This window comes from Oreochromis aureus, linkage group 20, assembly GCF_013358895.1.
Source record: "Oreochromis aureus strain Israel breed Guangdong linkage group 20, ZZ_aureus, whole genome shotgun sequence".
NCBI classification, from domain to species: domain Eukaryota; kingdom Metazoa; phylum Chordata; class Actinopteri; order Cichliformes; family Cichlidae; genus Oreochromis; species Oreochromis aureus.
In genome coordinates, this window is record NC_052961.1 from 36522538 (window position 1) to 36542841 (window position 20304).

The window sequence follows — 20304 nt, forward strand, 5'->3', positions numbered from 1 at the left end:
AATCTTATCTCTTTAAGTTTTCAGTTGCAAAATTGTGATTTTTCAGAAAATACATGCGTTGCTATGGTTGCTATGCAATTAAGTCAGAGTGAGTGCTGGTCCGTTCTGAATTTTCTCTTCATGTCTGAACAACTTCTTGCTACTCACACAATTTCCACTCAACCCCCACAAATTATACATCAAAACGTAGGTATTTTTGCTGGCTTTCAGAAAATGTCACTATCTTTATTGTGAGATTTACCGTTTTTTTTCGCAATGTGCCTCGGAGTGACACAAGGTCTGACAACTCCCCATTCAAAGTCTATGGGAGGTTTTGAAATTCAGAGCTGAAATTCTGTAACGGGAGGCATTTTCAAATCGCCATATCTCTTGAACAAAGCAAAGTTAGGACATGAGGCTTGTGCCAATATATCTTCAGACACTGCTGACACTCACAGTGGAAGCAGTTTTTACAATTATCTTACCGTTGAGCAATGAATTACGTTTGTTTGAGGGGTGGAAATCTGTCCTTCTCTCAGTCTTCAAACTCTGGAAATGAAGCTGTTTCTTCTCTCGTCATATCTCCGCGGCGGAGGTAGAACGAGCTATGAAAATCGCAGTCAAAATACACCAAAGTCCGCTGATTCACCCAGTACAAGAATTATGCTGCTAGCCCTCCTAGTTTTTGAGTTACACGACGTTTTGTAACTCCAAAAACGGCGTTTTTCGCCTCTCACCGCGATCTATTTTCTGACTGCCCAAGTATCTGTCTTTCAGACCGCCGCCCCCTTTCCAGGTGGCGCAATCAGTAATGACACGGCTCTGCAGCTCAAAGGTCGTGGGTTCAATCCCACCTTGGTCCACGTTTTTTTTTTCACTACAAATTTATACACTATCACAGACCTGTAATTTATATTGCTAATCTATTACAATTCTGCAAAGTTTTATGATTTTAGCAGCTTTTCTAATATGGACCTCAGATTCTTGTTAACGCTCCCCATGGCAGAAACAAGTACACAGCCTGATGAAGCAGACTGAGGCAGTACCTCTGATTGGTGAATTTGAGCAGAACCAGGTTGTTCTTTCATTTCATTTCTTTATTTATTTCACACATGGTTCAACAGTGTTTCTTTTTCTACATACAGAACCTTCAGAAATTCTGTTCATTCTTCACCCCTTTTAGCAGAATTGTGAGTTTCACACCCCTTTTCAACACAAATCCCGGCTTTTTCAGGTGTTTTCAGCAGAAATCTGTTTTTAGCAGAAATTCTTCTGTTTCACCTGTTTTCAGTGCAACTTTCTACTTCTTTACCTGTTTTCAGTAGAAATTCTGCTGATTCACCTATTTTAAGCAGAATTTTCAGCCTTTCACCTCTTATCAGTACAAGTCTCAGTATCTTCTGGTCATTTCAGAAGAAACTTTTCACCTCTTTTCAGTACAAATTTCTTTACCCCTTTTAAGCAGAATCTTTGCCTTTTCACCGCTTTTCAGCAAAAATTCTGCTTATTCAGCTCTTTTCAGCAGATTTTTCAGTTTCTTTACTGCCATACAATTTTTTAGCAGCTTTTCATCTTTTTCAGTCATTTTCAGCAGACAGGTTCAGCGTTAAGGCATCCACACAGCATTTTCGCAGGAAATGCAGATTTTTCTAGTTCTTTATTATTATTCTTAGGACTTCCGTACGTTTTTTGCCGTTTAACTACTTCCTCAGTTTTCAGCCGATTTTCTCAGTTCAAACTCTAAACTGTTCTGCTATTTCTGCTAATGTGTGCTATGACTTTTGGTGTTTATTACTATTATACTTTTTAAAATATTACACTTTTTTCCTTTAATTTGTCCCATTGAAATGAATGGAAAACTTCCACAATTCTGCTAAAACTTGCTTGTCTTTGAAACTTAACTACTTTGTCATACTTTCACCTAGAAACTCCATTCAAACTTTAAAATGTTCTCAGATTATTGGGCCATTCCTGAGTGATTCAGCTTTTTCAGATCTTCTACCGTTTTAATTTTATACCTCTTTAAGTTTTCAGTTGCAAAATTGTGATTTTTCACAAAATACATGCGTTGTTATGGTTGCTATGCAATTAACTCAGAGTGTACACTCGTCTATTCTGAATTTTCTCTTCATTTCTAAACAACTTCTTGCTACTCGCTCAATTTCCACTCAAGCCCCACAAATTATACATCAAAACGTAGGTATTTTTGCTGGCTTTCAGAAAATGTCACTATCATTCTTGTGGGATTTACAGATTTTTTGCAAATCTCCTCAGAGCAACACAAAGTCTGAAAACTCTCCATAGAAAGTCAATGGAGAGTTTGTTCAAAATCAGCGCTGGATTTCTGTAACGAGAGGCATTTTCAAATCGTCATATCTCCTTAACGAAACAAAGTTGAGACATGACGATTGTGCCAATATATCTTCAGACATCCCTGATGCTCACAATTCAAGAATTTTTTCCTCACCTATTACCATTTGGCCATGAATTACACTTGTTTGAGAGTAGGAAATTTGTCCCTCGCTCAGACTTCTTCAGATTTCAAACTCTGGAAATGAGGCACTTTTTTCTCTCGTCATATCTTTTTGATGGATTTCAACAGAGACCTGAAAATTTCCATGACTGTTCACCAAAGGCTGCTGTTTCTTACGGTGAAAGAATGATTTTGATGCTCCATATAGATTTAGAGTTACAAAACGTTGTTTGAGGGCAAGTCAAGGCAGTTTTGCTTCGCCTCTACTCAGTTACAGTGTATTACAAGTCATATATCTTCAATAATTTATATTTTATCTCTGAATTATGAAGGCCTGAAGTTTTCCCCATCTCTTCTGAACAAATCGGTGTCAGAATGAGCGTTCTAGCCCCTACGGTTAGGAAATTATGGCCATTTGTTCAAGGGGAATCCTGAATGTGAGAAATACACTGCAGAAAACTTATACATGTCTCTGTGTCTGTGTGTGTAAGTGCTGATTACAGCAGGTGCAGCCAATTTAGCTGACCTAGATATACCAAGCCCAGACTCTTAACAGCCCCTGTACACTTTGCTCTCTGTGTATGTGTATGTGAGTATCAATATTTCTCCCATGTTAAAGTATTACTCCTCCATAGTAGTATTTGTGCTAAATCAAAGTACTTCTACTACATCTTAGTACTTCTGCTCAATCATAGTATTTCTGCTCAATCAGTATTTTTGAAAAATCATGGTGTTTGTGCCAAATCATGGTTTTGGGGCAAAACCATAATATTAATTTTATGTTATAGTATTACTACTAAGTGGAGGAATGTGTGTTATGTTATAGTATATTTGCTGAATATAGTATATCTGCCAAATCATAGTATTTATCCCAAATCATAGTATTTGTGCAAAATTACAGTATTTCTGCTAAAAAGCAGAAATAGTACCTTTTAGCAGAAATTTCTGTCAAAAGATATTATTTATGTTAAAACATAGTATTTCTGCTAAATCATAGTATTTCTGCCAAATCATAGTATTTGTACTTATTCATAGTACTTGTGCCAAATCATAGTATTTGTACCCAATCATAGTATTTCTGCAATATGATCATATTTGTGGCAAATCATGATATCTTTTTGCCAAATCATGGTATTTGTGCCAAATCATGTTATTTGTGCCCAGTTAAAATTTCTGTTATATTATAGTGTTACTACTAAGTCGTAGAATTTCTGTTATGTTATAGTATATCTGCTGATTATAGTATATGTGCCAAATCATAGTATTTATAGCAAATCATAGTATTACTGCCCAAACATAGTATTTCTGCCAAATTGTAGTATTTGTGCAAAAACATAGAATTTCTGCAAAATCACATTATATCTGCTATGTTATAGTATTACTACTAAGGCATAGTATTCCTACCAAATCATAGTATTCCAAATCATAGTATTACTGCAATTCCATAGTATTTGAGCGAAATCGTAGTATTTGTGCAAAAACATACTATGTCTGCAAAATCACATTATATCTGCTATGTTATAGTATTACTACTAAGGCATAGTATTTCTACCAAATCATAGTATTCCTTCAAAATCATAGTATCACTGCAATTTCATAGTATTTGAGCGAAATTGTAGTATTTGTACTAAATCATGGTACTTGTGCCAAATCATAGTATTTTTGCAAATCATATTATTTGAACCAAAACATTGTATTTGTAACGAAGTCATAGTATTTCTTCTAAATCATAGTATTTCACCCAAATCTCAGTAGTTGTGCTAAAACCCAGTATTATTGCCAAATCGTAGTATTTGTACTGAAACATAGTATTTGTGCTAATAAGAGTATTTGTACTAAATCATAGTACTTGTGCCAAATCATAGTATTTCTGCCATATTGTGCTAGTTGTGCAAAAACATAGACTGTCTGCAAAATCATAGTATATCTGTTATGTTATAGTATTACTACTAAGTCACAGTATTTCTGCCAATTCGTAGTATTTGTACTAAATCATACTACTCGTGCCAAATCATAGTATTGAAATCAAAATATAGTATTTGTACCAAAGCATTGTATTTGTAATGAAGTACAGTATTTCTGCCAAATCATAGAATTACTGCAATTTCATAGTATTTTGAGGAATCCCTTTTGTTATAGTATTACTTCTAAGTCATAGTATTTCTGCTTTGTCATAGTATTTGTACTGAAACATAGTATTTCTGCCAAATCATAGTATTACTGCTATTTCATATTATTTGAGTGAAATTACAGTGTTTCTGCAAAGACATTGTATTTCTGCAAAATCATAGTATTTCTCTCATCTTAAAGTACTCAATTATAGTATTTGTGCCAAAGTTTAGTATTTGGCCAAATCATATTATCTCTGCTAAATCATAGTGTCTGCCAAATCATAGTATTTGTGCCAAATTATGGGATTTTGCCAAAACATGGTACTTGTGCCAAATTATAGTATTTGTGCCCAATTAATATTTCTGTTATGTTATAGTATTACTACTAAGTCGTAGAATTTCTGTTATGTTCTGCCAAATCATAGTATTACGGCTATTTCAAAGTATTTGAGTGAAATTACACTGTTTCTGCAAAAACATTGTATTTCTGCTAAATCATAGTATTTCTGTTATCTTAAAGTACTTGCACTCAATTATAGTATTTGTACCAAAGTTTAGTATTTCTGCCAAATCATATTATCTCTGCTAAATCATAGTGTCTGCCAAATCATAATATTTGTGCCTAAGCACAGCATTTGTACCAAAACATAGTATTGCTGCTATATCATAGTATTTGAGCCAAATCATAGTATATGTCCTAAAACATAGTATTTCTGCCAAATCATAGTATTTGTCCTAAAGCATAGTATTTCAACAAAATCACAGTATTTCTGCTATGTTATAGTATTTGTGCTTGTAGAAAAACCTGTGTTAGTGTGAGCTACATTACCCAGCAGCCTCTGAGCAGTGAGGGGATTCATGGGACTTCTGAGCTAGATGGTCTTCCTTCGTTCCTGGGCTAACGATTGAGGAGAGAGCTGCTGGGAAGGGAGCAAATAGCCCATCCTGTATTTGTTGGGGATGGTGTGTGTCACATAAACGTGAGTTAATGTTCCATGCTTAAGATGTTTACCCTGCTACTTGTGTGTATTGGTTTTAGTTACCTTTAGCGTATGTGCTAGTTAGCAATAGCTATGGCAGCCCAGTTATTTGATTGTTTTGGGCTTGTTCCTGCTTTGTTTGTTCCCCCTGCAAATTTATGTGAATTTGTACACTGTAATATCACTGTATTACGTAGTGGCTAAGTAGGAGGCTGACTGTTACTAAGTGCATCAGTGTACATAGGTCATCTCTTGTGTTGGAGTGCCCTCTTGTGGCGCCTTTTGGGTAGTGCCTTAGTAAACGTGAACACTGCAAAGAAGTGGTATCAGACTGGTTTGTAGTGGAGGAATCTGTTGCCAGTTTCTTTAATCTTTAATCCATATTCATGTTGTAATGTATACCCTGTTCTTAATCATAGAAACCACACCATATCACCCCTCCACATCCTCCTACTGTATGCCATATCTCCCTGTAACATCCATCAGACTGCCAATAAACTCCACCTGTGGTAATCTAATCCCTGGATGTTAGCCTCTCCTTCTGACCGAGGATAGCTACTATTGCAGCACCACCCAGCATTAAACTGACGTACACCATTCTGTACAGTGCTAAATCATAGTGTTTGTGCCAAACAATAGCATTCACCCAAATAATAGTATTTCTGCTATGTTATATTATTACTGCTCATAGTATTTCTGCCAAATCATGGTATTTGTTCCAAAGCATAGTATTTCTTCCAAAACATAGTATTTCTTCCAAATCATAGTATCCCGGTCATGGCAAAACCTGCTTTCAGTTTTCTCTTTTGTTCTTATGTTCTGACTCTTTTCAGCAGAAATTCTGCTGATGTACCTCTTTTCTGTGCCTTTTCACCACTTTTCAGCACAAATCCCAGCTTTTTCAGCTGTTTTCAGCAAAAACCTCTTTTCAGCAGAAATCTGCTCATTCACCTCTTTTCAGCAGAAATTCTGCTGATTGAACTCTTTTCAGCAAAATTTTCAGCCTTTTCACCACTTTTCAGCACATATTCCAGCTTTTTCAGCTGTTTTCAGCAATAACCTCTTTTCAGCCCAAATTCTGCTTATTCACCTCTTCTGCAAAATTTTCAGCCTTTTCACCTCTTATTAGCACAAATATCAGCTGTTTTCAGAAAAAACCTCTTTTGAGCAGAAATTCTGCTGATTCACCTCTTTTCTGCAAAATTTTCAGCCTTTTCACCTCTTATCAGCACAATTCTCAGCAGCTTCTGCTCATTTCAGCAAAATTGTCAGTCTCTCCACCTATTCTTTGTGAGAATGAGTTTGGCTCAGTGAGATGAGTAGCTGCCTTGAGACCAGGAGGTTCGAGGGGAATCCTGAATGTGAATGTGAGAAATACACTGCAGAAAACTTATACCTCTCTCTGTGTCTGTGTGTGTAAGGGCTGATTACAGCAGGTGCAGCTAATTTAACTGACCTAGATATACCAAGTCCAGACTCTTAACAGCCACTGTTCCCTTTAGGCTCTGTGTATGTGTGTGTGTATCAATATTTCTCCCATTTTAAAGTATTACTCCTCCATAATAGTATTTCTGTTAAATCAAAGTACTTCTACTACATCTTAGTACTTCTGCTCAATCATAGTATTTCTGCTAAATCATAGTATTTTGGCCAAATCATGGTATTTGTGCCAAAGCATAGTATTTTCACAAAATAACAGTATTTCTGCTATGTTATATTATTACTGCTCATAGTATTTCTGCCAAATCTTGGTATTTGTTCCAAAGCATAGTATTTCTGCCAAATCACAATATAACTGCAAAATAAAGGTCTTTTTTAGACAAATCATAGTGTTTGTGCTAAATCCTAGTAATTCTGCTCAATCATAGAATTTCTGCTATGCTGAAGTGCTTTTTGCTAGATTATAGAATTTCTGCTAAGTCAAAGTATTTCATGTAAATCGTAATATTTATACCAAGTCCCAGTGTTTCTGCCAAATCATAAATCATAAATAATGTGGCGTGTTGGGGGAACAGCTAGTTCTCTCCCATCATTCCTTGGGACATGTGCTGCATTTTAGATGTTCTTGTTTCATTGTTTATGGTTACGTTACTTTTAACTGTTGTCTTGAATGTCGTGTTTATACTACGGTACAAAGTCACTGACAGTTATTGTTTTATAGGAAGAATGCAGTACCATAAGTGAGTTATGTTATGCTGTTATTGACCCTTGAAGCACATTGTAGCACAAGCAAGTATGTTCAATAAAAAGCTCCCCCTACCAGCTTGGGGTGGAAATACAGGCTCAATCTCTCCCTGTGAGTTTCTTTGCAAGATTCATCTGCATGCCACAATAATTTTAATAAAGCAAAGTGTCATCTTACTGTTGAGCCATAAATTACGTTTGTTTTCAAACTCTTAAAATGAAGCCGTTTCTTCTCTCGTCATATCTCCGCGACGGAGGTACAAAGAGCTATGGAAATCGCAGTCAAAGTTCATGAAATTCTGCTGATTCACCCAGTAAAGGAGTTGTGCTTCTATCCCACCTAGTTTTTGAGTTACACGACGTTTTGTAACTCCACACGCTTTATGCCTCTCACCGCGATCTAATTCTGACTGCTCATCTCCCTGTTTTCCAGGCGCCGGCTCTCTTTGCCGGTGGCGCATTTGGTAATGACACGGGTCTCCAGCCCAAAGGTCGTGGGTTCAATTCCACCTTGGTCCACATGGTTTTTGTTCACTACAAATTTATACACTATCACAGACCTGTAATTTATATTGCTAATTTATTACAATTCTGCAAAGTTTTATGATGTTAGCAGTTTGTCTAATACGGACCTCAGATTCTTGTTAACGCTCCATGGCAGAAATACATACAAGTACACAGCCTGATGAAGCAGACAGAAGCAGTACCTCTGATTGCAGAAAGTATTACTACTCCATAATAGTATTTCTGTTAAATCAAAGTACTTCTACTACATCTTAGTATTTCTGCTCAATCATAGTATTTCTGCTAAATCATAGTATTTTTGCCAAGTCATGGTTTTTGTGCCAAAATATAACATTTCTGTTAAGTTATAGTATTACTACTAAGTCGTAGACTTTCTGTTATGTTATAGTATATCTGCTGATTATAGTATATGTGCCAAATCATAGTATTTATAGCAAATCATATTATTTGTGCCCAAACATTAGTATACATCAGTATTTCTTGCCAAATCGTAGTATTTGTGCAAAAACATACTATGTCTGCTAAATCACAGTATATCTGTTATGTTATGGTATTACTACTAAGGCATAGTATTTCTACCAAATCATAGTATTCCTTCAAAATCATAGTATTACTGCAATTTCACAGTATTTGAGCTTAAATCGTAGTATTTGTGCAAAACATACTATGTCTGCAAAATCACAGTATATCTGTTATGTTATAGTATTACTACTAAGGCATAGTATTTCTACCAAATCATAGTATTCCTTCAAAATCATAGTATCACTGCAATTTCATAGTATTTGAGAGACATCGTAGTATTTGTGCAAAAACATACAATGTCTGCAAAATCACAGTATATCTGTTATGTTATAGTATTACTACTAAGGCATAGTAATTCTACCAAATCATAGTATTTCTTCAAAATCATAGTATTACTGCAATTTCATAGTATTTGAGCGAAATCGTAGTATTTGTACGAAATCATGGTACTTGTGCCAAATCATAATTTTTGATGCAAATCATAGTATTCGAACCAAAACATAGTATTTGAACGAAGTCATAGTATTTCTTCTAAATCATAGTATTTCAATCAAATCTCAGCAGGTGTGCTAAAACGCAGTATTAATGCCAAATCATGGTATTTGTACTGAAACATAGTATTTCTGCCCAATCATAGTATTTCTGCCATATTGTGCTATTTGTGGAAAAAAATAGACTGTCTGCAAAATCATAGTATATCTGTTATGTTATAGTATTATTACTAAGTCATAGACTTTCTGTTTTGTTATAGTATATCTGCTGAATGAAGTATATGTGCCAAATCGTAGTATTTATAGCAAATCATAGTATTTGTGCTAAAACATAGTATTTCTGCCACATTATAGTATTTGTGTAAAACCAGAATGTCTGCAAAATCATCATATATCTGTTATGTTAAAGTATTACTACTAAGGCATAGTATTTCTGCAAAATCATAGTATTTTTGGAGAAACATAGTATTTCTGGTAAATCATAGTATTTCTACTAAATAATAGTATTTCTGCCAAATCATAGTATTTGTTTCAAATCATAGCATTCCAACCAAATCATAGTATTTGTGCCAAAACATTGTATTTGCACAAAGTCATAATATTTCTTCTAAATCATAGTATTTCAATCAAATCTCAGTAGTTGTGCTAAAACGCAGTATTATTGCCAAATCATAGTATTTGTACCCAACCATATCAGTTCAACTTATTTAACTCTTCTCAAGACCCCAACACCTCTTCTTTATCCCGTTTCAGCAGAATTGTGAGTTTTTTCATCCCTTTTCAGCACAAATACCAGCTTTTTCGGTTGTTTTTAGCAGAAATCTCTTTTTTAACGGAAATTCTACTGATTCACCTGTTTTCAGTGCAACGTTCTACAACTTTCCCTCTTTTCAGTAGAAATTCTGCTGATTCACCTATTTTAAGAACAATTTTCAGCCTTTCATCTCTTATCAGTACAAATCTCAGTATCTTCTGCTCATTTCAGAAGAAACTTTTTCACCTCTTCAGTACAAATTTGAACCTTCTTACCCCTTTTAAGCAGAATCTTTGCCTTTTCAACTCTTTTCAGCAAAAGATTCGGCTTCTTCACCTGTTTTCAGCAGAATTTTTCAGTTTCTTTACTGCCATACAATTTTTTGCAGCTTTTCATCTTTTTCAGTCATTTTCAGTAGACAGCTTCAGCGTTATGGCATCCACACAGCATTTTCGCAGGAAATGCAAATTTTTCTAGTTATTATTATTCTCCATCTTCCGCCTAAATTTCGGCACGTATCACGCTCCGCAGTTTTGAGAAAAGCTTCATATATGTTACCTCATTTTGTGCGGCTGGATCTGGAATGGTGTGCTATGACTTTTGGTGTTTATGACTATTATAGTTTTTTAAATATTAATATTTTAGTGAAAATTTTCCCGCGCTCCTCTGCCAAACAGTTTTGACAATAGGGGTACATATGTTACATCATTTTGTGCGGCTGGAGCTGGGCTAGTATGGTATGACTTTTGGTGTTTATGACTTTTATAGTTTTTGAAATATTTAGATTTTAGTGCAAATTTAGGCCAATTTCTAGGCTCCTGAGAAAGATTCTGCTTTTGGCACCATAGAAACAGACTTCATTTGTGGTGTGTTGGCTCTCTCTAGTGGTATACCGGGAGTAGTACGGCCTAAAGGGTGCAATGCTTGGTGAAAACTACATATCCCACAATTCCTAGCATGCCTCTACCGAGTCAAACAATGGCGGACACCACTTCGTTTTATATGTCTTTTATTCGTGTTTCTAGGTCACAAAATACACTTTTAAGATATTTTCAGGCGAGAATGTAGGTGTGTAAACTTCAAATATCTGCTCGTTTTATGAAGACATCCCATATTAGCGACAATTCTCTTACGTGTTGCTGATAGCCGGCTAGCTAGCTAGCGCCGCTAGCCTCTGCCAGTGAAACAATGGCGGACACCACTTGGATTCTATAATGCTTTTTTTTCGTGTTTCTAGGTCACAAAATAAACTTTTAAGATATTTTCAGGTGAGAATGTAGGTGTGTAAACTTCAAATATCTGTTCGTTTTATCAGGACATCCCATATTAGCGACAATTCTCTTACGTGTTGCTGATCGCCGGCTAGCTAGCTAGCGCCGCTAGCATAGCTAGCGACCCTTCGTGAAAAAGCACCCAGGCTTGGCTTATATTGAGGCGGGTGAAACTCGTGTCAGCACCTGGTCGCTCGCCGACAGTATGTGTTTTAGCTGGACTTATTTTTCATTTATATGGGCCGATGATGCTGGAAACCGAAGGCAGGAGCGTGAGGTGAACTGAATTTCAGGTAAGAAGTTATGAACTGCACTCTATTTGGGTCAGATATAAACCGAGTTTAGGTGTAATTTATTTTCGTTGACCTTTTACAATCGTACTGCCACGGGAGTTTATATACAGCTGTGTGCGCACTAAGTTACTGACGGTGGACTTTATTTTATTCATAAGGGTTAGTTCATAGAGTTGCCGTACAAACGGAATCGTCCCACATTCAGAGAAAACATTATGATTTATTCTGTCGTTACGAAGCCTCCCCTGCCATTCTCTCGTGTGTTGAAATGTCAATCATGAAACTGATCAATGATCGGCTGTTCGCTCTTATTTCTTGCGCTAAACAACAGCAGCATGTTTAAGCTTGATCAGCTGTTGTTAGAATTCTTTTGATTTTAATTTCTAGTATCAGCTGATGTTTGCTGGAGCATGAAGATGAAATCAGGAGATGTCCTTACTGAATCATCAGAGCTGAACTGGTGATGGAGAAACAGGTTTACACTTTAGGTGACATGAATGAGTTGAAGGGAAGTTATGAGTTGTTTCTGAGAGACAAATAAAGACCAAGCTCCTTTTTTGTGTAGCTGACAGCTGGTAACTGTGCAGGGGCGGATCTAGCAAAGCTTTTGCCAGGGGGCCAGGTAGGGCATTAACAGGGAAAGGTGGACACAAAGTTATACTTTGATTTCTTACTCTCATATAAAATACTTAGCTTTTATTAAATAGTTATCTGAATCTTACAACCAAAGTTTGTATAATAATACACAAGATTGGCTGTAGACCATTGTTCATAATTCAGAACACTGTGTAAAAATAACAAAAAACAAAAAGTGAATGCACAGCCAGCTGTGTGGGTAAACCAACCATGTGTGAAAAGTGGTCCATAATGTAATGCTTCAAAGCGTGTTCATGCAAACATTGCCGGGTCTGCCGTGGTACAATGGGACTTCTGCTCATGAACCTGTGTGCACAGCGTCTGCAAATCGGCGCTGTACGAAGTAACTTCATCATTACACAAAACTGTAAGCTGTCATCTGTGAAGCGTGAGCGGTGTTTGTTTTTACCATAGTTCATGGTGGAGAATGGCTGCTCTTCTGAGTTTTGCTCTCTGTAGCCGTATGAATGGCAAACTACACTGATTAGCAGCGGCATAGGCACACTTAAAATTTCTTCCGAAATTTTCGCTTTCTAGTTTCTTATACTATTCACTGCTGCTCTGTTGTATATACATCAAGGCTGAGGCATGTTATTGCTGAGGACTTTATTTATTTGAAATCTGTACTTCCCAAATTCCACCAGCATTGTTAAGTGCTCTACCACGGGGCAACAGGACACTGGACCATGTACATATTAACATCAAGGGCCTACCAAGCCACACCCCTCCCACACCTCAGACAATATGACCAATTCTCTCTGCTCTTCATCCGTTCTTAAACCACCCTGAGGAAACAAACCCCTCCAAGCACCCAGGTCACTAAAACATGGCCAGATGATGCTCTCATCCAGCTACAGGACTGTTTTGATCTGACAGACTGATCCATCTTTGAACAGCAGGACCTGGAGACCTTCACTTAGTCTGTCCTTTTGTACATTAAGTGCTGTGTAGAGAATGTAACAGTTTCTCCTAACTGGAAACCTCGGATCACGAGAGAAGTACAGGCTCTGATCAGAACTCGTAACTCAGCCTTCAGGCTGAGGGACAGTTTTCTGTACCGCACTGCCAGAGCAAACCTGAGGAGGGGTGTCAAACAAGCTAAGGAGGCTCACAGGAGGAGGATGAGGCCTTCAGCTTCACACTTAGCAGAGCAGCTCAACAACTTCTTCGCTCAGCATCACCTGACCTCCCCCTCCTTCTCACCCAGCACACTCCCTGGAGGAGCATGAGGTTAGGAGGCGACTGAGAGTGGTGAACTCCAAGAGAGCTTTCTATGATGGCATCCCAGGGGCTGTGGTCAAGGCCTGTGCAGACCAACTGGAAGAGGATCTTCATGAGGTTGTTTAACCTCTGCCTGATTCATGCCAATATTACCACCTGTCTAAAGGCCTCCATTATGATTCCCATTCCCTAAAAGCCTGTAATAGACAGCTTCAATGACTACAGATCTATACCCCCTACATCAGCAGTCATGAAGTGTTTCGAGCAGATAGTGTCTCAGCATATCAGAGACTGCCTACTTCTCTGGACCCCTACCACTTTGCTTACAGAGCAAATCGGTCCACAGAGGATACCACCTGATCCTGAATCATCACCACCAACCAGCCCAAATCAGTCAGACTCAGCCCCAGCCTCTTCCCCCCACTGTCACTTTCTTACTCCTGACTTCTTCGTGTAGTACCACAGTTTCTAGCACCCTATCATATGCTTTCTTTGGAGCTTCCTTCTGACCTTCTTAATTAACAATCCCAAAACAAACATTGCATCTTTATTGCTCTTTCTTGGCCTGAAGTCATACTGCTGCTTGCTAAATGTTACCTCTCTTCTTAAGCTAGCTTCAATACTCTCTCCCACATCGTCATCCTATGGCTCATCAGCTTTGTCCTTCTGTAGTGATGTCCTTTGGCTCTGCACATCACTCTTGTTCTTGAAATCACTACCAGTGCGCTTGTTCTCCATTCCTCAGACATCCTCTCACCCTCCAAGACTGTGTTAAACTACCTGGTTAGACAGTCCACCACACTCTCTCCTATCTACACAACTCCACAGGTATGTCATGTGGACCAACTGCTTTCCATTCTTCATCCTCTTCATAGCTGCCCCCGCTTTCTCTTTATTAATTCAATTTCAATTCAATTCAATTCAATTTTATTTATATAGCGCCAAATCACAACAAAAGTCACCTCAAGGCGCTTTATATTGTACAGTAGATCGCACAATAATGCTAATTACTGCACTTCACTGATTCACTGACTTTCCTGTATCCCTTCTCCTCCCTCTCTCATTTTCTGCATTCATCAGCTCCTCAAAACACTCCTTTATCTTCTCAATGGCCTGTTGTCATGTAGCAGTGAAGGCTTGATATAGGACCCAAAATGCAGACTAATTGGGAAAATTAAACTTAAACACAGCTTTATTGCTAAATGACTGAGTACTGCCAAGACTCAAGAACCAAGAAACCTAAACTGAGATACCAGCCGGAACACACAGCCAGAGGATGAGGGAGATCGCCACACTGGACAGAGGGAGACACAGACAGTAAATACATCAGAGGGGGTCAGAGGAGAGATGAAACACCTGGGGAACACGGGTGAAGAAAATCAATTAACAAGACAGGGGAAGAACAACCAAGTATAGAACACACAGGACTCTTCTGTAACCCTGGAGAGTTACTAAGGGTTTTAGTGTGTTATGAATGATGTTAGTATTTGGAGTTCACTGTTAAGTTTTATTAAGTTAAATTATTTTGTTGAGAATTAATAAAATAGAAGATGTCTATAATGCCCTGATGGTCCTTGAAGTATAGAGGGGGAAGTACCGCCTTCTGCCGTTCACTGCGTAGCAGCTACGAATATCAGGAAAAAGGGAGAGGAAGAAAAAAAGTCCGTCTTTTCCAAGTGGAAAGCGTGGTTGCTTTTATTCAGTCGGATTGTACGGTGGAAATAAACTATCTGGAAAGTGTTGTTAACCAGAAAGGAATTTTGTTACTGCTCGGATTCTTCTGGGTGAGTTAATTTGTTGTGAACAAGAATATTGTGAGTTTAAGCCACTAACGATGACATGCTAGCGGCTATCGCAGCTATTGCTATTAGCCATGTGGCTGTACATGTATGATTGTAAGGATTAAACTGTATGTTAGAGTTTGTTAGCTTCCTATGACGCTGCATGTAAAGATTGTAGGTTATATGTATGCTGTAGATGTTGATATGTTCCTATATCAATCCTTAGTTGTGTTCATTGTGAGGTGAATACAGTTTAAAGAAAATGGGGTTATGTTTCTTTGTAGTTGTGCTGCAACGCTGCACCATCGCCATTTTGAAGCTCCAGGAGAGCCCATTTCGTTGGTTACTTTGGTAAGAAGTTATCATTGTCCATGTTTTGGAATATTCTCTCATTCTTTCTGTATACTGGAAAGGTAAAATGCAAATTTGTTAGTATGTATGAACAAAACATAAGAAAGGATATATGTATAAATGACTAAATATAGAATTTTGAATGTTATTCTGACTGTGTTATACAGGTCAGGTTTTTTTTGGGGGGGGGGGGGGGGGAGTACAGTTCGGTGATGATCCAGTCCAAAGATGGCGAGCCACCCCTCCAGGATCCTTGAGATGATTGTTCTAAGAAGAGAACTAAATTCTTTGGACGAGCCGTGAACTGTACAACTTCTACTTAAGTGGTAGGACAGATTTGCACCTCATTCCTCCTTTGCACATCCTGCAAGGAGAATCTTCATTGCTGGACTCACACTTAAGGGTGTTGGCTGACACGAGAGAGAGACTGAGTCAAATCCCCCGGAGGTGTGTGTGTTTTGTTTTTGTCACCGGTTCTGTTCATAATTTTTATCAATAACAAAACTAAAAAGCACAAGAAAACTAAACCATACCCAATAAAGACTAAGAAACATGGAACAACAAAAAACAAGGTCCAAAAGTCCAAAAACCAAAACACTGGGTTAATGACCCAGAAACTCTAACATCTGTTCTCTGTGAACTGAAAACACCTGTATTGAAGGCCATGACATGATGACAGGATGTCTATAGTTATTGCTCACATGTTGACTGTTAAACCTTAAAATAAGTTATGATTTCTTTGATAAGGGTGAAGATATTCTACAAATTTAAATAACACCGTTGACAAATAGTGTACAATATGATCGTTAAAATGTGTTGTTGGTGAGCTCATGCTGACTAGTTGCTTCTCAGTGTTGTGGATCAGTGTCCCCCAAGCCTGCGAGGTCATAAAGGGAGAGGGTGTCCTGGGTACTCTGGGATTTGCCAATGTTGAGAGGAATTTGAAAACTGACCACACTGAAACAAGTATTCAATAGAATAAAATATTTAAAAGCTAAGATTGTCTTTATACACATTTATCCACATTAGCAGAGCATTATAATTTCCAGCGCGCAACATACCGACTATTTGTCACACCCCCAGGCATCTCATAGTAACGCAAAACACTCTGGGTTCTCAACAGAATGCCGCTCTCTGCAGTAGGACACTGTGGCAGGGCGGGGCTTGCAGTACTGTGGCAGGTGCAATGGATGCACCTGCGCGGCATCTGCAATCACGCCTCGCCAGCTTAAAAGTCTGGATTTTGAGTGAACGTTGTAGTTGTTGTTATGTTGGGCTGGCAGTAGGAGAGCTGCAGCTGTGTGTCCAGCAACCGTCATTAGTGAAATAAAAATGATCAAAATGCCACTCGGTCCATCGTGCATGTTTACAGACACGCTGTGGGCCCTAACCATAACCAAAGTGATTCAGTATCAGAACGTAAAACACATGTATAGATTCATTCCAACAGGCTCTCATGCCTCCGAATGCGTATCATACCGAAAATTTGTCACATTCATCAGTATGTTGCGTGTTGGAATGAGAATGTGTTGACATCAGATTTAAAACTGATAAAACAGATAGAAAACTAGAAGATGGCCATGTCAGGTATTTCACACTTCCTTCAACAGTCCAACAGTAATGCTAGATATATAATGTATAGGCCATCCCTATACACAAACCAATACCATTTCAAAGTCTAAAGCTCATCAAAGATCCATAGGAGGAGGTACATTACTGTTCAAGACAATATCTGAGAACAAAAATACATTTCGTAAATGCATATGGCCCCAACGACTTTATGAACAATTGTGCCATTACCTCGAGACTCAAAAATCCCAGCATGCTTCACCATCAGAGCTTCTGACTGAGGTTCCTCTCATTCCCCTACCAAGGTCTCTCATTGTCCAAAACTTCTTCTGATCTCTTCTCCCACCATTTCTTCCAAACATGCCAGCACATTTGCTCCACTCAGTGGATTTCCTGATCACGCAGTTGAGGTCACGGATCGCTTATCATCGCTAGCCTGCCTGCCACTTATATTTTTGCATTATATTTTAGTATCCCCTCACCCTCATCAGATGCACACCACAAAAGGAAGACAAGACAGGGAAGGAAAAACCCAGGCAGATTACCAGACAAGACAAGTTTTTGTGATAAATATTTCAGGTATGCCTCTTCCAGAATAATGCTTTACATTATTGTGACAAGATTTAGCTTTTTCCTCCAACAAACTAAGCAAAAAGTTTTCAAAGAAAAGTGATTTTATGTAAATTTTATAGACATTTACATCTTAAAGCACGGTATCACCAAAATTCTCAAAATACCACTTTTAAAAATAGATTGGATCATGACATGTGTCATGTTTCCTGTCCACCCTGTCATATGTTTCAAGTCTGTGTTGTGTCCACGTTGTCAAGCTCGTGTGTCTGTTTTATTTTGAAGACTCTAGTGTTTCCATGTTCACTGTGTTTATTTTTTCCCCTGTGGCATCATGTTCACTTGTGCCAGCTGTCTCTCCAGGTGTTTCCACTTCCCTCATTACCCTTCTGTGTATTTAAGTCCTCTGTCTCCTTCTGTTCTTTCTATTTTTGCCATCACATTCCCTTCACTCAACGGAGTCCCTGTCCACCCAGTCGAGGTTATATGCCACTCATCATTGCAAGAATTCCCACCAGTTATATTTTTGCAACAATCTTCAAACTTTGTAACCCACAGTCATCAGTGCTTCTTGGGGAAGCCTTCTTTGGGGAATGCCCAGCCTGGAAGCGGCCACCAGTCCCCTCTGAAGCCCCCAAACAGCAGCTTGAATTTATGCAATCTGCCATTATCTACTAGAAATTCTGTCAAACCTAAATAAGGATCTCATCCAAACTAGTGAATTTTAAAATGTAATGTGAAATGTGATAAGCACCAATTAGACCCATGGCCTTTCCACTTAAAAAAATCTTATTCTGTAACTTTTACATTCTTCATTTACCAAATCAAACATGAAATTTCACTTCACTACAATGAAGATGGACGAAGGAGAACCAGAGGTTAATAATAACTATAACTACAGCTAATAATTAAAAATTAAATCTAGAGTGAGAGAGGTTTCTCAGAGATAAAAAAGAGAAAAGAGGTAAAAGAAGGGATGAAGCTATGACTGCTGGAGCCCAGACTGATAAACTCCAGTGCTACACTCTTAGCTGCTACTGGCATTCTACAAAATATGATGGAGGACATCAAACTGGAGTTAAAGCAAAACAAATTGCCAAAACAGTTATTTTTCTTTTCAGCTGAAAAGAAAATTGGAAGAAGTCAAAGTTCATTGAGAAGAGTAAACAGATGGAAAATTAAGTACAAAAAAGAACTTCAGATTAAATGGGCTAAAAGAAGAAGAAAAAGGAAACGCCTGGGTGCCTGCAGTGCCAATCACCATCATGCAGTTCACTGGAAGGAATTTCAGGTATGACATTTAGCACTCTATCTGAAGTTTGCAGAATATTTCACTGAAGAAGCTACAGAGGCACAATTCAATTCAATGCAGTTTAATTTAATTCAGTTTATTTCCATTTTATTTATATAGTGCCAAATCACAACAACTGTTGGCTCAAGGTGAGAAGAAAGAAGAGAAAGAGAAAGAAGAGAAAACCCCAACAATCATATAATAATAATAATGATAAATTGTATTTATAAAATGCCTTTCAAGACACCCAAGGACACTGTACAATAGGATAAACACATAATAGAACAATGACACAATGAAGGACAATAAAACAAAAGCACAACATAAAATTAACGAATACATGACGCCCTATGAGCAAGTGCTTCGGCGACAGTGGGAAGGATAAACTCGCTTTTAACAGGAAGAAATTCCTGAAGAACCAGCCCTAGGGAGGGGTGGTCATCTGCTGCCACCATTTAGGGGCGAGGTGAGGAAGACAGGATGAAGACACACTGTGGAAGAGAGCCAGAGATTAATAACAGCTAAAATTAAATGCAGAGGTGTATGAACACATAGTAAAAGAAAAGGGAGACTGAAGAAGAAAACTAGAGAAGAAAAGCTATTTGTCAGTCTGGTGGTTTGTGACCTGACTGACCTGAGGGGCAGTCTGCTGGGCAGTGGTTCAAACAGGATTGTGGGCAGTATGCAAGGGGTTACCTGTGATGGCCCTGGTTTTCCTGAAACAGGAGGTGCTGGCGATGGCCTCCAGGGATGGTAGAGGGCAGCCAATGATTTTTTGGGCAGTGTTATTTACCCTTTGTGCAGCCTTCCTGTTCTCAGTAGTGGCCTCTGCATTCCAAATACCCAGGCAGTAGGAGAGCTGCTCCACTTCTACCACTCCTCTGCTACCACTCCTCGCATTAGAAGGCCAGCAGCAGCTTCTGGTGGTGTCATTGGCATACTTGACAATGATGTTGGTTGGGTGGATTGCTGCTGTAGGGGGGACCTGAAGGTGGTCCACTTTGGTGGCAAGGATGTCTGGGACTATAGTGTTGAATGCTGAGCTGTAGTCCACAAAGAGCATCCTCACATAGCTCTTCCTGTTCTCCAGATGGCTCAGTGCTCTCTGAAGACTGATGGTGAAATGTCTCGTTTCCTGTTTTATTTTGATACTCCCAGTCCTACGTGCAGTGAGTCTAGTTTTGCTTCCCCTTGTCTCGTTATGTATAATTAACCCCAGCTGTGTCTCCCTCCTGTTTCTCATTCCCTGATTGCTCCTGTGTGTATATAAGCCCTGGGTTTTCTCCTGCTTGTTACTGGTCT

At 38.4% G+C, this 20304-nt stretch overlaps 1 protein-coding gene across 1 annotated transcript in view; it reads right to left on the bottom strand.

Moving 5' to 3' along the window:
• Positions 1–20065, bottom strand: part of igsf21b (immunoglobin superfamily, member 21b) — a 91898-nt gene extending 71833 nt beyond the window's left edge. The window contains exon 1 of the mRNA XM_039604701.1: positions 19699–20065. Coding sequence (XP_039460635.1) covers positions 19699–20065 — 367 coding nt within the window. The remainder of the gene's footprint in view (positions 1–19698) is intronic.
• Between the last annotated feature and the right edge of the window lie 239 nt (positions 20066–20304).